Source organism: Saccoglossus kowalevskii, chromosome 16, assembly GCF_978046115.1.
Source record: "Saccoglossus kowalevskii chromosome 16, keSacKowa6.1, whole genome shotgun sequence".
In the NCBI taxonomy this organism is placed as follows: Eukaryota; Metazoa; Hemichordata; class Enteropneusta; family Harrimaniidae; genus Saccoglossus; species Saccoglossus kowalevskii.
The window spans coordinates 10,901,272-10,924,523 of NC_140656.1; the positions used below are offsets into that span (position 1 = coordinate 10,901,272).

General features: G+C 34.0%; 1 protein-coding gene across 2 annotated transcripts in view; it reads left to right on the plus strand.

The window, feature by feature from the left end:
* LOC100372322 (oxysterol-binding protein 2-like) overlaps positions 1 to 23,252 on the plus strand; it is a 93,193-nt gene that overhangs the window by 5,406 nt on the left and 64,535 nt on the right. For both annotated transcript variants that reach the window (XM_085491024.1, XM_085491026.1), the window contains exon 2: positions 15,171 to 15,379. In XM_085491024.1, the coding sequence (XP_085347150.1) occupies positions 15,171 to 15,379 (209 nt within the window). The remainder of the gene's footprint in view (positions 1 to 15,170; positions 15,380 to 23,252) is intronic.

Genomic DNA, 23,252 nt, shown 5'->3' on the forward strand with positions numbered 1-23,252 from the left:
TAGTAAAAGGGGCAACATTTTGTCTGTCCATGACACAAATGTCACACACTCACCATACCATGCCAAACGTTGTATACAAGATTGAAGTTATTCACACCTCAAGTAATTGCTGTTTCAAGACCAGTACATTTTAGCTACAGTATATTGTAGCTGCCGCACATTCTACCTGTAGCCTGTTGAATGTACATTCACATATTTGGCTGACTGAAACTATCAGGGAATTCAAAATTAGATTCTACTCTTCTCCAGCTGTAAAAAATGCATGTTCATTGAATGGATTGATTTTTCAGTCGTATCTGTTACAAAATGCATCTTCAGTGTTATATTGACTGTTGGTGTCTGGGTAGTTCTAAGGATAATGAGATTGATTGAATGTCATATAAAGTTCATACATGAGAAAAGTACTGTCTCACAAAATCAGGCCCAGTGTCCAAAATTTCTTTTTAAGTCTGATGGGCTGCCAGTTTTAAAAGCTGGTAGTCCATCTGGTGTTTACAGCAAGTACTAATATCTTTATTTACATTTTTTGTAGTCCAGGTTGGCTTTTTTTGAAACATGGTAATCCTAAGACAAGATTTAGTAGTCTTGGGCTGCTGTTGCTTTTTAGCCCTGACGCTAGAACATAGGTGTTTAGTTTATAAGACAATTTGTGATTGGTTGTTGGTTATACAACATTTGAATATGATTTGCATTGAGAATAAATCAGACGGTAGTTAGTGACAATAAACTTCAAATATAAAAAATACTTGAAGGCCTTGGTGCCATGTTTTCATGGAAAAAAAAATCAAACAAACATTGTTTGTGCACAGCACTCATATCAGGAAGGGGACCCAGTTGGCATGTGACAAAATCACCCCCCCCCCCCCCCCCCAACAACAATCAATATACTAGTATTCCCTGGCAGAAAGTAGAATAGATATTTTCATAAATATACCTGTTACCGTAGTATTTTTTTTGGAAATTGACTAATGCCAGAAATTAATAAGTCAGCTGACTTTTTTTGAAAATTAACATGAAATTGCCTAATTATTACCGCAAAACATACTTTCAGCAACTAAAGTAGAATTCAACTCGGGCTGTATTTTTCATGAACGGCCAGTGTTGTACATGTACACATAAATGTACAATTCAAGCAGAGTATATTTCAGAATTCTTGAAACAACTGCATACTGCTGTGTGACCTAGATTTACAAATCAACATATGATACTACAAATCACATGGTGAGTAACAACAGGCACTGTCGTTCTGAATTACAATCATACAATATGGCTGCAGGAGGGAGTTCGTTATTTGTCTAGCCTCTGATATCCTGAGATTTATAAATAAAATATTCTTGCAATATAATTGTGAAATTTTCATAGATGAGCATAGCATAGTCACTTTTAATGTACCGGTAGTGATTTATGTTACTGTGGGTTAATGGTTGGAGTATTAGGTTTTAGGTGGGAGTGGGAGCGGGAGCTTAAGGAACTCGTTTCAAAAAAAACTATTGTATATAAAATTACTACATGTATGTACTTGTACAAGTATACAAAATAAAATTTTCAGTATCTCAATATAAACGTGTTTGCTAGATGCATCATCAGAAAAGGTCAACACTGCTGACATTTGCATCAAACCAAGAATTTGTGATCTCTTCAGGCAAAATAAAAGTCTTACATATTTAGGTTAATGATTGGTAGGTTGACAGAGAAACATCTGATCTCTCCTTGTATTGTAACTGATTGTTATTTTTTCTGCATGTTCTCCACAACATAAGATGCATTTCATATTGTTGAATACCAAATATTACAAACTGGAAGTCAAAATAGCATAGTTGTCGTCGAATAAAATACTAAAAATTGTGAAAAATGATGCAAATTGTGAATTCAAATTATCATCAATACTGGCTTCTCATACAGCACCCTGGATCATAGCAGCTCTAGCATTCTAATCCTCTTTCATATAACATGCTGGTCTGATTTCTACATCCAATATAATCTCTCCAGCATTCAAATAGTGTGCATATTTAATTGTACAACGCTGCGTATTCACATATCAATATCTATTCAGGATCTTGGTTTATCAAAGTAATACTAAGCATTGGTTGCGATTTTAACAATCCTGATGACAGTTAATATAAGATAATAAATATCAAAATTTATGGTGTGGGAATCAATATTCTGAAGTATAAAGGTTTAATGGAATATACTCTGTTGCGATGAAGGGGTTGTCATTTCAAATTTTCCATTTCATTTAGGATCCATGTATGTTATTCTACATTGTAGAAGCATAATTAATTACCGATTTTATTAATAAATGGCACTTCTAAATTGTGAAAAAATAATCTACCGGTATCTCAGTTTATAATTTACAATTTAGGTTGCCAACTTGGTTCTTGATTTCAATAAACTCACAACTGCTACATGTAAATGTATATGCTAATTTAAGGCGGCTGTATTTCCTGTTTGTATCCCATAATAATGCAACTGTGATATGTTACTTAGCAAAAAAATAAAAACAATTCAATGCAGTTTGAGTCAGTGGAATCATTTAACCTTTGACCTTGAAAAATAGCGCCCTCTATCAATGGCATTTGACTCTGCAAACTTTCACATAAACATTGATAGACTGATATTTATCTGTAAGGTGGTGTGAATGTATCTCATAACATTTTATGTTATTTATTTTTTACCAACCCGCTTTGTTCATGATCTAGTTGTACAAAGCAAATACCAAAAGATGCTTAACTTAATGGCATGTAAGCATGTACGCAAGAGAAATACTTTCCTTGCTAGCGTAAACATGTGTTATTGAGGTTGAGTAGTGAAATCAATTTTAAATGTCAAACCACTTTCATTTTTCTCATAAAATAAATATCCTGGTTGTAAATTGATTTTGAAGTTAACAAAGTGTTAATGGAATAAATTATTAAATATGTGAAAGTTTTCAATTTAAAATCTGCAATATTATGGTGGCATCCATCAGCTAAGTTGGATTCTTCTGATATAAACCAGAGGGTCTTGTACAACTCTAATGACCATGATGATGTCTTAGACAGTTGAAATTCATCTGCAACTTCTATTTAAACATTTATTTATTTGTTAAAATGCAAGTGATTTTTATATGCATGTGCATTCAAACCTAGAGAGCGACCACCAAAGGTACTTTGTTAAAATGGTCTTTATAAACATGTGGTCTCTGCATTTGACTCAATATTTGTTCAGAAAATTTGGGTTGATCTCATCAAAATCAAATATTGTTTTATAAACAGACTAAATTAAATTAAACAGTATTATTATTATTAAATTTGTGAAAGAGCAGTCACATACTAGGAATGATGGTCTTTCTACACAGGTTGCTCGTACATTTTCCCTTGGCACTGCGTACAAGTGGTCCCTACATGTACAAAATGTACCTGTATAGACAGGTAGTCTGTGTGGTCACTAACGCAGATTTGACCGTACAATTACTGTTATTTAGAATTTCCATCCAGTCAGCATCATTGATACATGTAGACATTATTCATTTCAATTATTACAAATCGCCCAGACATCCCACATCCACGTTATGATCAGTAGGCTATACATTATTAGCAAGTATATCTTGTTCATGCATGGCAGAACCACTCAGCACTACTACAGTTAGCTTATTTGAACAGTTTCAAATTACTATTTGACTATTTTAACAGACAATAGTTTATCTGATTTCACTTCAGATGAGAAGTATTTTTTTCCGTAAATTGTCAAATGATATACCCATGCATGTATGTCGTCAGTGACTTGCATGCTGTGCTCACACTAATTCTTCTATTGAATTGAATGTCTAGTAGAACTGTTTTTCAGTTACATCACTGGATGTGCTATTATTCCTCTTACATGTATATAGTGGATAAATTGTCTTCTCCTTTCCGTATCCAACTCATATTTTGCATTCAGATGTAGTTTTATTGCAGAACACTGCCATGCAGTCCTTGTTGAAAGTTACATGTATGTGTAGATGTCCGAAATAGAATACTATAGAATACTTTATTTTTGCTGGAATTAATTTTCGCTGAAAAGGCTTTATGGGTGTTTTGTCTGTAATTTATTTTCACTTAGTTTTGATGAGTTGAAAATTAAAAAAAAGTATATTCACTGGATTTTATTTTCACTGAAGTATCCCTTCAGTGAAAATAGCGAAAATAAATTCCAAGCAAAAATAAAGTATTCTACAGTACATGCAAAGTGAGTGTATGTATGGTTGTGACCATCTCGCATAATGTCAAATAATTTATTTATGTGCTGTAAAATACTTTATTACTGCTGGAAATAATTTTCACTGAAATGCAATTTTGGCTGTTTTGTATGAAGTTTATTTTCCCTGATTTATGATGAGTTGAATGTAAAATATACTTCAGTTAGTTGTAAACATTCAAACTGTCATGGTATAGCATCCTAGATAGAATAGATACATGTACATGTATTTACTCTATTAGAAATATATCGTATTTGGAGGTAAATGTATCGTATTTGGAAGTAAATGTATCGTATTTGGAGTTGAATGTACCATATTTGGAGGTAAATGTACCATATACACTGTACATGTACATGTATGTATTAAATCACCATGATACATGTATGTCATGTTTGATATGGGTCCCATGCGATGCAGTATTTTTCTTATATGACTTCCAATAATAAAAAAACAAACAACCATCACCCTTCAATAATGACTTCAGTGAATTGTGCTTCTGTTCCCTGAAATTTGTCTCTTAGAGCCATGTGGAGTACTGAGTCAATACAAAAAAGTGATGATGCCAAATACATGAGGATTTTCTAGTGTATAAAGATACGCTAGTGTCAGCAGTTGCAGAAAGGCTTGTCATTGTGATATAAAGTCTGTTCCTTCTCATCTCATACTTGTAGTACGGTATTATGCCTGTCTATTTGTATTGATTTCTCAAGAGGAACTCACTCATTCTTTGCTAAGATCTTCTCAAGGTGACGTGTTTTACAAAGTAGACATTTTATTTTTCTTGTACAACTATCTACTAATGTCTTGAAGTAAATTGCTTGTCGGTAACATATGTACACTAAGTACACTTGGCTGTCATTCAAACTTGTACATGTATACATGTAGGTAGTGTCAAATTTGTTGGAGATTGAACTCGGCATGTGTCAGTATTGTACATTTGTACTTGCCACAGTTAAAAACTTTCCAAATACCATATTTGCTTTATTAACAAGTCACTTCACGATGAGCGTCTTTTGCGGTCAGTAATATTTACGAACATTTTTGTTCACTATTGGCGATCCGCTCCACTAGGATTGCCCTTAAAATCAATTTTATGTGTCTGTGTGTGTGATTTCCAGTGTTTTCACGTATTAATTCTGTGATTTTTTTAGCTTGGCCTATTTCCCTCAAACTTGGCAGGCAGGTCACACCATCACCCTAGTTATTAGGTAAAATCTGAAAAAAAAATTGGCTCCCGTTGCCATAGTAACAGCAAAAAATTGTTTTTTTTTGGATGGCTTCGTGCCAAATGTATCTCCTCCTACAAATTTAGAATAATTTTGACTCTTCTGTGATTTTTTTGGTTGGGCCGATTTGGTTCAAACTTGGCAGGCAAGTCACACCTTCACTCTAGTTAGGTTGTAAAATCTAAAAACAAATTCTGGCCCACCGTTTCCATGGTAACAGCCAAACAATTTTTCGTATACCTTCTAACTCTACAATTCTAGGATTAAGTAGCTCATTCTACTTAGCTTGAGTGTGCATACATTTAATGGTTGTTTTATGTCTTTTTTCATTATCGAGAAACTTGACCTCAAAGTTGGGGTAACTTTTCACCAGCGGCTTTTAACTGCTCTGTGTTTTTTTTGACTTGGCTGATTTTGGTCATACTTGACAGGCAGACGGACGGACCGTCACTAATTGAAAGAAAATTCTCGCTCACTGCTGCCATGGCAACAGCCAGAAACTGATTTTTGGATACTTTCGCCCCAAATTTTTTTCCGTCCTACCCGTCTTGTAATTGCAGTGTATATGTGGGGGGGGGGGTTATTTTCGTTCATCGTAATTGCAATATTTTTTTGTTCGTACAACGTAAATTGAAAAAATTTATTCCGTAATTCTGTAATCACAGGCTAGATATACAATGTAATCATCAAGTATTTTTTTCGTACACCGTAAAAATGTGTAATTTTTCTCGATACGTACAAGAATTTACATCCAAATAAAAAAGTCGTAAAGAATAGTCCAGGGGAATTACATTTTCGAAACTGTAAAACTACTAGATGACACAATTCACTGCAAAATTCCATTTTCACTGTAAACTGTAAAAACGTGTTTTTTCCTTGTAAATTGTGAAAAGCCCTTTTTATTTCCCGTAAAACTGTACCAGCTACCCCCTTGCCCACCCACTATTTTGGCTACCTTGCACACTGGTAGAGATCACCGGCGCCAACATTGTTACACTGTATCAATGTAATCCCAACGCAACTTTGAACTATGAATGAACTGTAAATGCTGCCTTCAATCTAGAAAATACTATCGCAAAACATTTGGAAATAATAAATTTAACAGCAGAATACAAAAAAGTGACTTCTAACGTTTTTTTGCGAACTTTGTATACGGGGCCAGGTTTTATTTATAAACTGACGTTAGCTTCACGTTCATGTCCTACCATGGCAGCAGCCGAAAACATGATGTTGCTTGTTTTTGAGTGGAGTGGAGCGGATCGCCAACCAGCCTACCGGCTTGTTTTATAAACTGGTTTGGCAATTCCTACCACCAATTAGACCATGTCACAGCATTTCGGCTACTTTTCCAACAAATCCTAAATCACTCGATAATTTTGTGTACTTTACATTTGTACTATGATTACATTTTAAGTTACGATCATTTTAATGCATACATGTACACTCATAAAAATACCCCTAAAATAAGAGAAATTAGGATATAGCCTTGACAAAAAGGCATTATTATTCCTTGTCTTAATATTGCATTTTTTTTATATCTGTGTAACTTCATGTGGGAATCCTGACGAAATTTAAAATTCAGTTCACAACGGTTTTGCAATATTAGAGGCTGTGAACTTGTCCATGGAGACTGCAAATTAATAAATACTGTATTCACTGACATTTATTTTGTTTCCACAGTATCTTTTTCTTACTGGTGTGGCTACAGTGACTGTGAAGTGTTTTTGTTTTGTCGATTGTTGTCAGTTGTTTGTTTTGTGTTCTTGGAATTTTGTTAAAAAAAATTAACAACGGTTAAATAGGTATGTTATTTCCATTTTGCAGTATATCGTAAACAGTACTTGTATACTTTGTTATCCAGCATAAATATCAGATTGTTCGGAAGAATGAGGTTGTAAATTTCGTTCATTAATGTTGTAAGATGACGCTTTCTCCGGGCCTTCAGAGTCCCATGTTGACTATGTCCTGGTCTCTTTACTCACTTGTTGTCAGCGTCTGAGTGGTATATACAAAATACGACCAAGTAAACGTCAAAATATTAAAAAAACAGAAACCTAAAAATCAGTTGCCGATTCCAAGAGAGCCGCAAAACCAAAACAATCTCTCGGCCGTCGCCGTCCACAGCAGCGATTTGATTTTACACATCGAAATTGAGAATCGCATGTGTAGACATATTGCATAGAAATGAACACTTTATACATCTATCCCGGCCAGCAATCGAATCATCAATCTTCATGAGTGATGTAACTGGCATTTCCATCTATTTGCTTCTATTCCCACTATCCTAAAATGCTCAAGTGAATGTTGTCAAATTCGCGAGTATGCGTATTTTCGTACAGTGGCGTAAATATTGCTACAATCAAAAACGCGCTGAACAGAAAGTCAATTCTGGGCTAGTACCATTGTCAAATTCTGGGGAGTAGATGACTATTTATATGGGAGACGTTACAATAAGGAACTATTAAAATTGTTCGATTTGCATATCAAAATCCTTTATTGGAACAGAGCATGTTCTATATTCACCAAAAAACAAAGTTGTTATGTTTCTAGACACACAACAGACTCGAAACAATAGAAACCGTCCAATCCGAGCAACCTGCGTTCTTGAAAATCGAGTCTTATCGCCCTTGCGTTTCCGAGCAAAAAAACGTTGAGGCCAAAACTGACCGATTTTCGCCCAATCTTCTATGATTTTTCATAATTTAGCTAATTCAATCCAGTGGTTAGATAGAGTATTTATTAGAGACGCCCGGAGAACCAAAATCTATGATGTAAATCGCTCCGGCGACTAAAAATCTGCGAAAATGGCCAAGGGGGTGAGGGACTGCATTTCAAAAACATATTTTATATATAGGGTATATAATAATGCATCTTCAATAGAAGTGCATATAAATCAAAAAATCACATTTGTTGTTTACTGAAACATTAACATATTGCAGTACTGGACTGTGTTTGCACCCATGCCTGCCCAGTCAAGCACCCACCTCCGTCTTTTGTGCAATTTTTATATTCGGGATGACATTCAACAAATGTAATACCTTGGTCTTTGATCATTGCTTAACGAATACAGGTAATCGTGTTTATATGATACAGCGTGGATATAGACCGCCATGAAAATTGCTAGTTTTCACATATCAGTTTTTTGAAAAAACTATGCCGTTTATTTGCCGGAATCAATTCCAACAGATCGTACTTTTTCATTGATAATTCACTTCCTCATTGCGTTACCAGAAAGTCTTCGTGAATTTCCGAAGCATTGTGTCGGTACAACACAGCATTCTGAACGATTAATAACATTAGGTCAAAGGATGTTGTTGCAGATCAAATTATGAATACATCATGGCGGAAAGTGCTTTTCATCGAGAGTTTGCGTACAATCCAACACATTCGTCAGTGGAGATAATGATGAAGATTTTGACTTTGACTGTGTTCCAACAGACTTGCACTATTAAAGTTGCATGCAGTAGTGCACCTTCTTTTCAGAGGGTGAGTGATATGTTGTGAGAGGTATTTGAGGTGTATTGTCCTGTAATATGTCATGTGTTTGGATTGCATGTGATAAGAGCCTATATCAAGTGAGATGTATTGTCCTGTAATATACCATGTGTTTCGATTGCATGTGATAAGAGCCTATGTCAAGTGAGGTGTATTGTCCGTAATATACCATGTGTTTGGTTTGCATGTGATAAGAGCCTATTTCAAGTGAGATGTATTGTCCTGTAATATACCATGTGTTTCGATTGCATGTGATAAGAGCCTATGTCAAGTGAGGTGTATTGTCCTGTAATATACTGTGGAATACTTTATTTTTGCTGGAATTAATTTTCGCTGAAAAGGCTTTTTGGGCGTTTTGTATGGAATTTATTTTCACTGATTTTTGATGAGTTTAACGTGAAATATAGGAAAAAAAGTATATTCGCTGGATTTTATTTTCACAGAATCATCCCTTCAGCGAAAATAGCGAAAATAAATTCCAAGCGAAAATAAAGTAATCTACAGTACCATGTGTTTGGATTGCATGTGATAAGAGCCGATGTCAAGTAAGGTGTATTGTCCTGTAATATACCATGTGTTTGGATTGCATGTGATAAGAGCCTATGTCAAGTGAGGTGTATTGTCTTGTAATATACCATGTGTTTGGATTGCATGTGATAAGAGCCTATGTCAAGTGAGGTGTATTGTCCTGTAATATACCATGTGTTTGGATTGCATGTGATAAGAGCCTATGTCAAGTGAAGTATCACATTGTGGCATGCCTGCGAGTATACCAATAATCATGCTGGATACCTTGTCATCTATGTTGATTGTCACTGGACAGAATTGTGGTATGGAAAAACACATTGTGGCATTCCTGTGAGTTTACCAGTATTCATGCACATGTTTTTTTATTGCCTATAACAGTATAGACTCTCATAAAAGTGATCTCTGATAACCTTCGAGTATTACTGATTCGCTATAAAACTGACAATATCTCCCTCATTAACCGTTTATGCTCACCTGAAACCATTTGAGATCTTATTGACATATGTCGACTGTCTTTTCTAAACGCTTCAGGTATGTTTCTAGTGTCTTTCTTTCTTTTCCCATTATCATTCCTAAACACCACAGTATGACAGAACGCCATCCATCGTCAGTGTTTCTGATCAAACAACTCATTTTTAGCTTAGCTGTCAGGAGAAATAGAGCTCATTGTACAACTCACTAATATTTTGATGATTTTTTGTTCAAAACTCCTATTTTTGACTTTTCTTGAAAAATTGCTCTTCCTAATTGGTTGGAAATTGGGTGCATTACAAATGAATTGAGACTGCTATATTTGACAGCCTGATATAGTTCCATAGAAAAGAATAAAATTAAAAAGGCCATATATTGATAACAAGGTTGTATTGTTCTTTCCGAATGATGCCCATCTTCCTAGCATTCAAGGTTGTGTGCTCCATTTTCACTTTCAAAGAATGCCTAATTTGAGTGGTTGATATTCATATTTTCTCTCCAAAAATAGCAATTTTTATATTGTACACTTACGCATCAATATGCCAATGGTACATGTATGAATATTTCCCAAAATGATTTCATTCTGAATTGCATTAATTATTCAATGAGTTGTAATTTTTGATGAGTGAAATCTCCTTTTAAAATCAAATCAATGTGAGCATGTAAAATGACAAGACGCAATGAATAAGCTCAAAATACTGAAATTATTCAGTTTTGGAAATTAAACCAAATAAACATTCTTTTTCATTGTTGATTTATGTATATCTTTATTCAGTGGAGTTTCAATTTCTTAATTCATAATGGTGTAGACATGCATAAGAATAAAATTGATTGTGTATAATGGACAGTTTTATGGATTATTTGTGGCATTATAGCAACAATAATATTGCTAATAATGTTTGTATCAAGTCTGATTAGATAATAAATCATCGCTTGGTGATTACAGTAACATGTACATAAGTTTTGTGTCCTGTCTAACATTACTAACACAGGAAATAACATCAATATTTGATCAGAAACTTGCAACATCGCTGGCTTGCACTGTTATAGAGGAAATATTGAAAACCCAAAATAAATCCAGCGTTATTAAGTAATTTACGTTTAAAAATAGCTCTATGTCCCCCAAAAATTTTTTTAATCTTACTTTCAATGGTTTAATTGCAAATTACTAAATTAATCTGTCCATTTTTATCAAGGTGAAATCTGCTAGTACATGTATTTTGAATAAATAATGCATACATGTACTTGTACATGTTAAAGCATTGTGATGTATTTAACCAATTTGGCACCCAGTAACCTCATCTCCAAAAATCTTGATTTTCAAGGAGGGAGGTACAAACATGTACTTAATCGAGCATCCCCTTTAAAAAAATTGTCAAAATGTAAATTTCACTCACTATTAGTACATGTATGTGTTAGTTATCGTTGCCACAAACGTGTACATCACTATTATGTAACAGTAATTCAGATGATGTAAATAATCTGACGGAAAATTAATGCAAACAAAAGATAATCAAGAAAATAACAGCAGTAACTCAAAATGAAAAAAACTAAAATCATTATTGTATACAAACATTTTTTACCATCAACAAACAATCAATCAATCGAGCATGTGACCTCTTAGCTCTATTCTGTCGACCCACTGCTATAACAAATTATTACTCGTGTTATGTAGGAGAATACTGCATTGTGGTTGTCAGTAATGTGATAATGAAAATTAAACATGGGTGCCAGAACCTTTTTTCACTGTGATGCTTGAATAAACATTTTGGTTATCCCCCTTCAAGATTGTACTATATGTACCTTTAAGTTTTCACTTTTATTAGTTCGTGTTCCAACGAAGTTCAAACTAATCATACATAATCTTTTCTCGGCTTGCATACACTGTTTGCTTTATGCATTTGTTTTGTGAACTGATTGAAGATTGCCAACTTCTGGCCATTTTAGTGCTAAAATGCACCCAAATCAAGCAAAATGGTCAATGTGTGTCCATTTTTAGGCCTATGTATTGATTTTCGTGTGAGCATGCGTCCATCCACCCATCTGGACCTGTATCTCGAACATTCCTTCCTCATTCAAATTCAAACTTCACTCACACATAATAAACCTTGAAATATATACATGTATATGCACGTTCATTCATTTCATGATCCAATTCAAGAAGCCCGAATGATGGTCATTTTAATGTTGAAATTCATCAAAATCAAGCATTCCACCATTCCAGAACCAGATTTCAGTCGTACATGCATAGATTTTGTTCTAACTTGGTACACACATTAGACGTTATGGGACCTGTTATTTCCAGATCAGATTTAAATTGGTCAACTGCCGGCCATTTTGTGTAAATGAAGCTGATCCAGCGACATGCCATGACCAATAATGTAATGTAAATCATACATCATGTCACACATAAATTAATGCATTTTAATTTGTTAGACAATCCAATTCAATATAGCAGAATGGTGTTTATTTTAATCTCAAAAATTCATCAAAATCGAGCATTTCTGCAATGGGCAGCTATTGTATATCTATTTACATACTTTGAAACGTGTATGTTTATATAATGGGACCATAATGGTTTTTTTCAGATTGAGTTAAAAATGGCTGAATGCAAATGATAACAATCACAACTACATTATACATTGTGTCATTTATTTCATATTCTCTTTCAAAATGGACTTTGTTCAAACTTCATACTGACACATTTGCCAGAGCCTTATCTGCCACATTTCCATTAACCCAGTTGCTTTTACTTTGTGTAAACATGTCATGAGACATACCATATGGTATTTGATCCATTAGAAATACATCTCTAATAGAAGTGTGCATACCAGTATAAGCTCCATCAAAGCGCATCTCCAATATTAGCACATAAAAACCCAAAATTGCTTGTCTTGTTTACTGAATCAATAAATATGATCTATTTTTATACTTAGTGCTTGCATTAACAGACCAAATACAATACAAAAAAATTGCATTCATTATGTACTGGATCATTAATTTATTATAACTTCAGTATGGTCACATTTTTGTTACTTGAGAGAATACGTTGTGTGTACGTGTGCATTGCATATACAGTCTTGTAAGATCTTACAATGAAAATGTGCTAGTGCTGTGTACACATGTTGCAATTCTCATCAGGAAATTAGTATACAATTACATAGTGCTGCAATCTCGTGATTTATCCAAACAGTAACTTGTAGAAATTAGTCTCGGAAGAAGAATAGGCACCATCACAAGAGTAATAATTGTAATATCAATGCAGCCCAGATGTGTACACTTCAATTGATAACAGTCGTTTCCTGATAGTTTTATATCCGACTTATAAAGTATGTTTTATATATTTCTATATAAGTATATTTCTACAATACATGTGGTTCCTTCCAAATGAGTTTTTGCCTGTATACGTGTGCCTAATCAAATTGTGTCTCAAAGACTTTGTTCTTTGCGGTGGGACAATGAGTGATACTAAAGATTTTCTGCTAAAAATAAGAAAATTATTAATATTAAATATAATTTTTATTATTACAGTGACCAAACCAAGCTTTTGAAAGGAAAAGGCCTTGGATTAATAACAAGAAAAAATGCTTTCATATTTTTTTTCATTGCAATGGGGAATATAATAGACTTTTATTGTCCCTGACATGAACCGATTCAGTTTATTCCTTTTAATGACTACCGGTACTCTGAGAGTTCTGGTAAATTGATGAGATACATGTATCAATTCTGTCTTTTTATTGTGCTTTATTCAAATGGTGGATTATTGCTCAATTTTACTGAACAAAGAAAGAAATGTGTAACCTAAAAAAATGCTAATAATATAAAGATTTGCAACTACATTTATTACTATTGCAGCTTTTGTTGTATATAAAAACTGGAGTAGATAATTTACCAACACGGTATTTGCTTTTTAGCGTAATTATGTTTTTTTGTGTTCAAATTTCATAATTGAATGAATATATTCTTGATTTAAATCATTTTATCTTGTACCCCCAAATCAAGAGAAACATAGTTTCCTTGTTCTCAATATATGTGTATGTGTACATGTACATGTACAGGAGATGAATTTCTGTTTACCTATTTCTCTTTCTTTGTCTGCCAATTAAGTATGGTAATTTGATTAAAATGACAGGAGTGGTCAACCTTTTGATTTTAAAAGTCCCAACTGTATTTAATTCAAACTTCACTAAATGACCATTAAATTATACACAGTGTTTTTTGTTGTGCAATCTTTTGCAATGCTTGCTCAACCAATAATTCATTTAGTGTTGTCTTTATCTAGTCATTGTGGTCATGTATGATGTCCAATGTTTGAATGACTTGCATACATGTATATGTTGTAATTACATGTAAAGCTTGGATATCTACATTAGATTGCATCTCTTCATGGCAAACAGAGTTGTATTAAATCTCGAAAAAATTTCCCACATTGCAGTATAATTTTTAGCTCCGCTGTCGACTTTGTCGTGCGGAGCTTATCATATGAGTGATTGTCCGGCGTCGTTCGTGTCAATGTTTTACTTTTTCGACTTCTTCTTGAAAACTACAAGCCTGAATGCTTTGATACTTGGTGTATATGTACCTTGGGTAGACCTCTCTCAGATTTGTTCATTTCATGATGATATCTTTAATTCTCTAATTTTGGTGAATATTTTTGTCATTTTTGGTAAAAAGTGATATTTTCAACTTCTTGTTAAAAACCGCAAGTCCAATTGCTTTGATATTACATATATAGATACTACATATGGACCACTCTCAAATTTTTTCATTTCATGATGATATCTTCAATTCTCTAATTTTGATGAATATTTTTGTCATTTTTGGTAAAAAGTGATATTTTCTTCTTGTTAAAAACCACAATCATTTATGGTTAAAAATTATATTTTTGAATTGAAAACAGCAAGTCCCATTGCATTGATACTATGTATATTGTTCATTTTCTAATGATATCTTATGTTCTTTAATTGAAATGTGCATTGCTAACAGCGGAGCTATCTCAGCCGAGAGGCTGCTTGTGTTATAATACTCCCTCTTGTGCCATAACACAGGATTACTTCTACTAGAGATGTGTGCCTCAGACTTTTACCAGATTATGGCTCCAAAGGCAGCCATTACTACATGTACATGTACCTGTTAACTTACCTTTACTTAAAGGAATATGAATATCTATCAGTAATAAAACTATAATAATTTGTATTAAAATGCCATTTATTTATGTTATCTTTATATTTCAGTACCCAAGCTGAGATGGCACATACCTGTCGTGGAACTATCAACTTAGCTGGAGCTTATATTGATACTGAAGATACCTGCAACTTTGTCATTTCCAGTGGTGCACAGACATTTCATCTGAAAGCCAGCTCTGAGGTAGAGAGACAAAGATGGGTGACAGCATTAGAACTTGCCAAGGCTAAAGCCATACGCATGATGGAAGCTGCCTCAGGTTGGTCCTAACATCTTGTTTTTAATGGTGTATCCTGTTCAGTGTTTTAGGTTCTACTTATATATACATGCAGTGATTCAGATGCTTACCAGACATCAGCAATTGACTGGTATTTTTTACAAAGTATCCTAATTTTGTTAAATCATTTCAGACTAAGGGCCTAAGTGTTTTCTGTTAAATTTACTGTTTTAGACTCCAAAATGTGGCAAATAATTATAAAATGTTCCATGACATTAGTTGCCATTTTGGACTAAATATGCTAAGCTCATTTGGAGACTTCAGAACCCTGACATGACCTTAACATTTATACGCTGGGGCATCCAATATATACAAGTCACAACACTGCACCACACAAAAAGATTTACTATATTCAAAATGACAACTCCACCACACAAAAAGATTTACTATATTCAAAATGACAACTCCACTAGACAAACAGATTTATCATCTGATTTGTTTGCCTTGGAATTTATTGATTTCTTGTGACATCAAGCCATATATCCTTTTTTCAATGACTGCAATATTTGGTTTATATGAACTTCTATTACAGATGCACTTCTAATAAAACAAACACAGTGTAACTTTAGTATAGGTGTGGAGATTTGGTTTAGAGAGTGTATATCATAATACATGTAGTTGTACTGGTACAGTACATGTCATGTGGGACCCATTTCCAACATGATAACCATGAATATTTTATGGTAATAATGTCTCTGTATCGGATGAGTTTAATATGAAGGTTGTACATTGTATGTATGAAAAATTTAAATTACAGTACTTACAGTGTGGTATCGCCCTCTAGTGGCAAGGTTTTCAAATCTGATATTGAAGTAAAACATCATTTATAATCAGTTTCCAATTTACAGTTTGCTCTGTGCTACTGGGAGTGGCTTTTGGATCAATTGGCAGTGTGTATATATATATATATATATGTGGTTTTGATTGATTGAAAAGTACATGTAATTGAGAAGTATCATATGTATCTTCATGCATTGTAAACGTGCTGTGTATGATGAGAAATATTCATTACCTTACAAGTCATGGTCACACAACAGGCATAGACAAAACTACCCCATATCGGTTATCAAAACATCATAACAATCTTAGTGATTTTTGTTATGACACTTCATCTTTTTTTATTTACTGAAAACATGTATGGTGCATTTACATGTATTTGTATTAAATGTAATGATAACAATTTGTCTTTGAAATTGCATAACCGTATAAGGGATTCATATTAGAAAACAGCTTTTTGTTGCCCTGTTACCATACAAAGTTTCTGCGTGTGGATATTTATAAACTTCTTTTCCCATATGAACTATTGTAAACACAAAAATGAAAACTTGTGCGACTTGGAATGTTTTCACTATCTGTAAGTGTGAGTAAAAATGTATTCTCCAATTCTACAACTTTGACTCCCCTTTCTTATCACTGATAAAGGGCATCTGGATGTAACATTAATTTGGTATGACTAAATTAGTGCATTTATCTTGATCAATTTACATGGGCTTTAATAGGACTGTGATTTACATTGGTGGAACATTGATTCTATTAGCTTTGGGTCCATAGCTCTCTACTTATGTCCATTCTTGTTATTTGTTGCCTTTTTTCTGTGAGATGCATGATTTTTTTGGGAAAAAAAGTGTTGGAAAGTCTTTGTAGAAAAAGGGCCACAATTGTTGATGACAATAGGCACAAATAGAACTATGGACCCATAGCTAGAATTCAATAACATTGCCAAACTTATGGAAAACATGGCTTTCAATTTTTAATTAGTCCTCATCTTCTTTTTTTGTGAATGCCACAAATAGTTCTTACATTATGTTATATGATGACAAATCTGTCGGTATGTTTGGTCTGGTTCCTGTCTAGATGATTCAGAATTCATGGTACTTGTACTATGCAGGAGTGGTGTACCGATAATAGAATAAAAATACCGATAGGGTTACAGTAAAACCAGTCTAAAGAGAATCCTGTAAGTGTATATTAAGAGTTACTTGCAGGGTTTGCGCTTGTGTCTCGGCAAGACGAGTCCCACTTCCAAAATTTTGAGAAATAGAAATTTTATCCTAGATAACCTTATTAGAGATTGGACCCCAGCCTGCCTGAAAAACTGGGTTCCTTTTCAATAATTTGAGTCAGGGAAACAAAATATGGGGTTAACGCGATCCCTGACTTGTCTAATCTAAAATTATGTGTTGAGGTATACAGTAATGACTTATTTGTTTTCATCACAAACAAAATTGTATGTAAAGTCAAGAAACTTTTCATACCAATAATGTTATTGCATTCCGAATCTTAAAATATACTTGAAAGCATGTGAAAAATAAAATACTGTATTTTCTCTATTAGAAGCGCATCTCTAATAGGAGCTCATGTAAACCAAACATCAAATTGGCTGTATACTAAATCAATAAAATATGAAAATATAGAATATGCACTTCTAATAGAACTAATACGGTAGACCCAATTTAATTACCAAAAATTAGAAACTGTTTCAGTTAACTTTTAGCACACACAACACCAATATTTTCAGAATCAAATTTAATGCTAAAATTCATTTTTATATGACATGCATATTTCAAATTGAAATTATTAATATTATGTTATTAATGTGCAAGTTGAATTATAGCAGTATATGATTTGCATATTTATTGGGGTGCAGCTGTTTCCTGCTTAGACAACAGCACAGCTAGAATGGCATGACCTAAATGATACCATGCACCAATTGGTTCTTTGCTCATCAGCCAGTAGAATTATTACAGACAAGAAGAGGCCTAATACTGCCAGCATGCTTTACATAGTTTGCTCTGACCCTGCAATGTAATCTATCCAACGTGGGAGCTGGCTAGCCCTCTCATCCGGTCACATTACAGTTACAAAACTGGGTAAAAACTTGTGTGCAATCAGTTCATTTTGTTGTTTTTCGACTGGTTACTGCTATCTCTATGTGAGCTCACGTTACTGGTATACATGTATATTCAGCCGTGTGTGTGTGGTGCCGTAAGGTCATCATGATGGTTATTCTTAGTTATGCCAACATTGCGTTACTTCACTGTTCTACGTAAATGTAGATTCTGTCGAAAAAAGCCGACGATACACGGTTAGTACAATACAATGTTGCTCTCTCACCTTCTTAGCCCCACACTCAATAACAGCATCACCCACAAAGCATTATGTCATCGATCATAATATACTCCTGTGTAATATTAGCTGATAAGTGCCTTCAAAAATACTGATCCACAATCTTCAAAACGAACCAAATCTAATGCTGTCAATGTGGTCCTATTGAAATTATAAATTACTGAGAAAACACTAACTTATACTGGATAATGGATCTTTCAAACATTATTCTCCGAGTGTGTTAAGGGACCCCTGTCTCTTCAGTTAGGCCAAAACATGAACAAGCTTACACATGGTGTGTTATGCATATACATGTCTATATTATGGTTTGCCATTATACACTTTGATAGTACATGTATATTTTTAGCAACTTGGTGATGTGATAATTAACTTAATTATTTCAATAATCTTTTGCCATATGATATGTGTCAAGGTCAGCTGTACTGTATTTTCTAAAAAAAATACATGTTGAAAAATTATATTAGCATTTTTATGGAATGAAATCTTGGATACATGTACATGTGTATATCTTAAATATGGTATTTGTCCCATTAGTAGTGCTTGCTTTTATGCGAGTGACCGTGCATACATGTATCTATGGTAAAAAATAAAGTCATATTTTAATAATAAATGTACAACAAATTTTTGGTTTATGTGGACTGCTATTAGAGGTGCACTTCCAATAGAGTAAATACTGTTGGCATGGAGGTTAGCTATTTCTCCACAAAAAAATTGAATCAAAAACTACAATAACCATGAATGACACAATGCTAGTTTTTTCATAGCTACATGTATTTATTTTCGCAAAATACTATACACACTTGTAATCTCAGTGAAAGTGTTTCTATTGTACTACCGGTACTCTCTAGCAAGGACATGAATTGTACTTCTTGGGAGCTACATGTAATCATACTGGATCCATCTTTTTCTCAGAGTTCCTCATCGTTGTTTCCATGGTTTCCAATACTTTGATTATTCATGCAGTGTTCTTATCTTTCAATGGGTTTAAACATCATCACCTATGTCTAAGTGCATGAAAGAAGGTATCATTCAAACCATAGCAGAAACACTTGAATTTGCTAAACTAAACAGTTATTCAGAATGTATTCACATCCACAATAAAATTACTTCAATATTAAAATACCTAAATTCATTAGTATGTTTTCCTATACTGTATGTACACTACTCGAAGCACTTTTTAAATAGAAGAGTACATAAACAAAATATGCAAAATAAGTCAGTTTGATCAGAGGCACTCCTCTGTCATTTATATGTATTGTATATACTATATTTTTGTATTAATATAACAAATATTATAATACTAGTATATGGTATAACTAGAAACTTGTTAACATTGGAGGGTGAGATGGCTTTGTAAATATTTCTTATCAGTGGGCCAAACCTGCATTCTGTTCATATGTTGCAGTGGTACCGTAAAAACTCAATTAATTCGCGGTTTCTATTAGTTATTATTTTCGAACGCTAATTTTTAAATGTATCCTTTTAATTCGCGGCGTCAAAAACATGTTTAAAATTGTATCCTATTAATTCGCGGGCCAGAATAAAGTGGATAACTCAGAATATATTGCATGAAGACATTAAAAATATACATATAATTTTATGTTATCAGTACTTGGTGTCGCCGCAATCGCAGATGATCTCCGTCATCACAGCTTTTCAGTTAGCAAGCAGTTTAGGTTCGGTAAAGATTTGACGTGAAAAAAATCATTCCCCCACGACACTACAGATGTTGGGCAAGATTATTACTTAGTCGATAAATATCCATCGGTCAGCACATCGATTACAAATTTCTGTGATGGAAAGCTTAATACAGGGCTTTTTCGTCGCTGGTCCACAGGATTGCATCGACCATGTGCCCGCCAATATTCTATTGCGTCATTTAAGTGAACCACCCTATGGTGCGTAAATTGACATTTTTGATTGGTCGGCGATTGACCTAATGTCACATTTTCATTATACCGGATTCGGTAAAGAGTTGAGCGGTCATGTACCTTCTATAAATCTAACCTTGCACACATAATCTTGTACTGATGTGTTTTTTGTCCAAGAAAGATGTTCCCTTTCATTTAACCCCCAGTTAACTATTCGCGTCCATGGTATTTGTGAGAGTTAAAAGATTTTTCGAACAAATGACAAGTAACTATATTGATTTGCGTCAAGCTGGGTGTGGCCCGAATTTAAATATCAGTGCATGAACTCTGGATGTCATTGCCCAGGGCCGCACATAATTCAAACGCGTGGTTATTAGAGTTCAGTCAAAATGTACGTGAATAATGCGATCGAAGTCCGCTGCTCAGAGTTTATTATATTATAGTAAAATTTAATTTGACGTGTGGTATGTTTATGTTTGCGTAATTATTATGAATGCAACGCATTATCAAGTTGGTGATATTGAAATTTTCACAGACCCAATACCCTGGGTCAGTGCCCTAACAATAGTTAAAAAAAAACTAATTATCATGAAAGCAATACATAACGAAATACAGAGCCGGTACAATATTGTAAACAAATTTGCGCAATTAGAAAAGCAGTGCAATAAATAAACGACGTTCAAGTTGATATATTCAAGCCAGTACAGAGTTGCATACAAGTTGCGTATTTACAGTACCTTTGGATATAATAACAATTTTACTAGTTTGACGCGCGGGACATGAAAGAAAAAAAGGTTGTTAAGGTAACGCGCCAGTTCAGTGCGTGACTTGGAGTCAAACTTCGGTCAACACACACTTGATGTCAGCATCGCCGCGCAACAAGTTTCGCAAAAAGGTACTTGAAGTTCAATTGCGTCCCAAAATGATGTCGCTGATCACTCAGTTGTCGCAGCGTGTGTTGTGTCATGTCCATGATGCACCCTGTTTCGACTTTGACTTGCTTTTCCCTTCTTAGTGTTTCGACCTCTCACCAATGTATTAAAGCACTTTGAATTTATACTTTTCATGATTATATTTGGTCAACGCGAAACATTATTTTTTCTAAACATTTTCTGAGACCATTTTTATCAACGCAGGGTTATTTTTACAGACAAGATGGGCTTCGTAATATCTGCCATAACAACGCCCGGGCGATGCCTAGAAAAATAAAAAAGGCAGTGCAGCCAGATGGCTACTTTGTAGCCACATGTTCATTGTTTGTTTGTGTACAGAGTGACCTTTGCCATTTCACTGTTTCAATTCAAGTGTAACATGGTGCGTGGTCCTTGACGCAGTGCGTGTTCTCTGCCCGACTATATGCCATGAATGTCGCTAGTCACGAGTCTCACAAGCACTAAAAAAACGTCCTGTAATCGTGTTCATTGGAAAACAAAACAAATCACTAATAAATTTATGAAAACAGCTCCTTTTTGAATCGATCAAAAAGTACTTATTTAATTCGCGCACCAAAAACTAATAATTTCCGTTTTTACGCTATTAATTCGTGCACTTGAAAAAATAATTATTTTTACTAACGCGAATTAATCGAGTTTTTACGGTATATATTCATTTACTAGTACCTTGTTGTTATTCTTATTCACGCTTTATCCTCCTGCTATTAAATCACCATTTGAGGTCATTGTTTTAATCCTAAACTAACTTGGGTCAAGACCAGGTTTAATCTGTTCCAGTGTGTTTTTAGTCCCTGTTTGACATAGTCCGAAACAGGGATATATGTTTTGGGATTTGTTTGTGTGTTTGTACATGCATGTCTGAAAATTGTCATTAACTAACTTCTATCAAACATAAACATCAATCATGGTGTGTTACTGATGGATGTCATTTAATTTCTTGATTCAATTCAAAATGGCTGAATAGCAGCTTGTTGGTATTATTTTCTTGTTTCCTTAGCCATTTCTTGAACATACTTTGACAGATTTTGTTGAAAGTAGATACGAAGACATTATACAATGTAATAGTATATATTGGCATATTGATTTGTTTTGGTTCCAATCTTTTACAGACTGGTGGCTATTTTTGTGTCCCAAAACACTTAAAAAATGTTATTCAAACTAAACCTTGTAAGAGTATCACACATGATGGGTAGCTGATGCACACACATGTTTTGTTATGATTCAAAATTGTTTATAATTGACACAGTCTGTAAAAATTGAACGGGGACTATGTCATAGACAATAACTTGTTCACCAATGGGTTAAAACTAACTGGGTTGAATCTTGCATTTTGCTATATGATCACCATATTAAAGATATCAAGGTCACCGTTGTTCAGAAGCTCATATGCCTTTACTACTACACACTGGGCAAGAGTTCCTCATTAAATTCCTTGAAAGGAAATGGATATGTATTAGCTACTTAACAATTAATGTTCAAGCATACCTTGCACTTACAAGTAGGGACACCCCCTTATGCTGATAATTAAAATTAAAAACATTGAAAATAGCCGAAAAATGCATGACACATGCTAACAGAAGAGTTGAATGCTGGATAATTACTGTAGTCACATGTTCAAATGACCCTTTGTTACTATGGTAACCTTGTTGTGTTCTTGAATGTGCCAGCCATTTTTCATAGACTCTTCATCTGTGCTTTCATGTTGAACTGAGTATTATGGAGGTAAAAAAATTATTTTTATCTCCATGTGAGTACAGTACTAAAAGTATTGTAATAAAACACCCTCTTGAATCTTGAAATTAAGATAATATAATAAACCCCATGGAGTTGTGTAAGTTAAATTACATAATAAACTTGTATCATCTGTTTAAATGTGCTACTAAAGTTACAAAGTAATGTGTATGT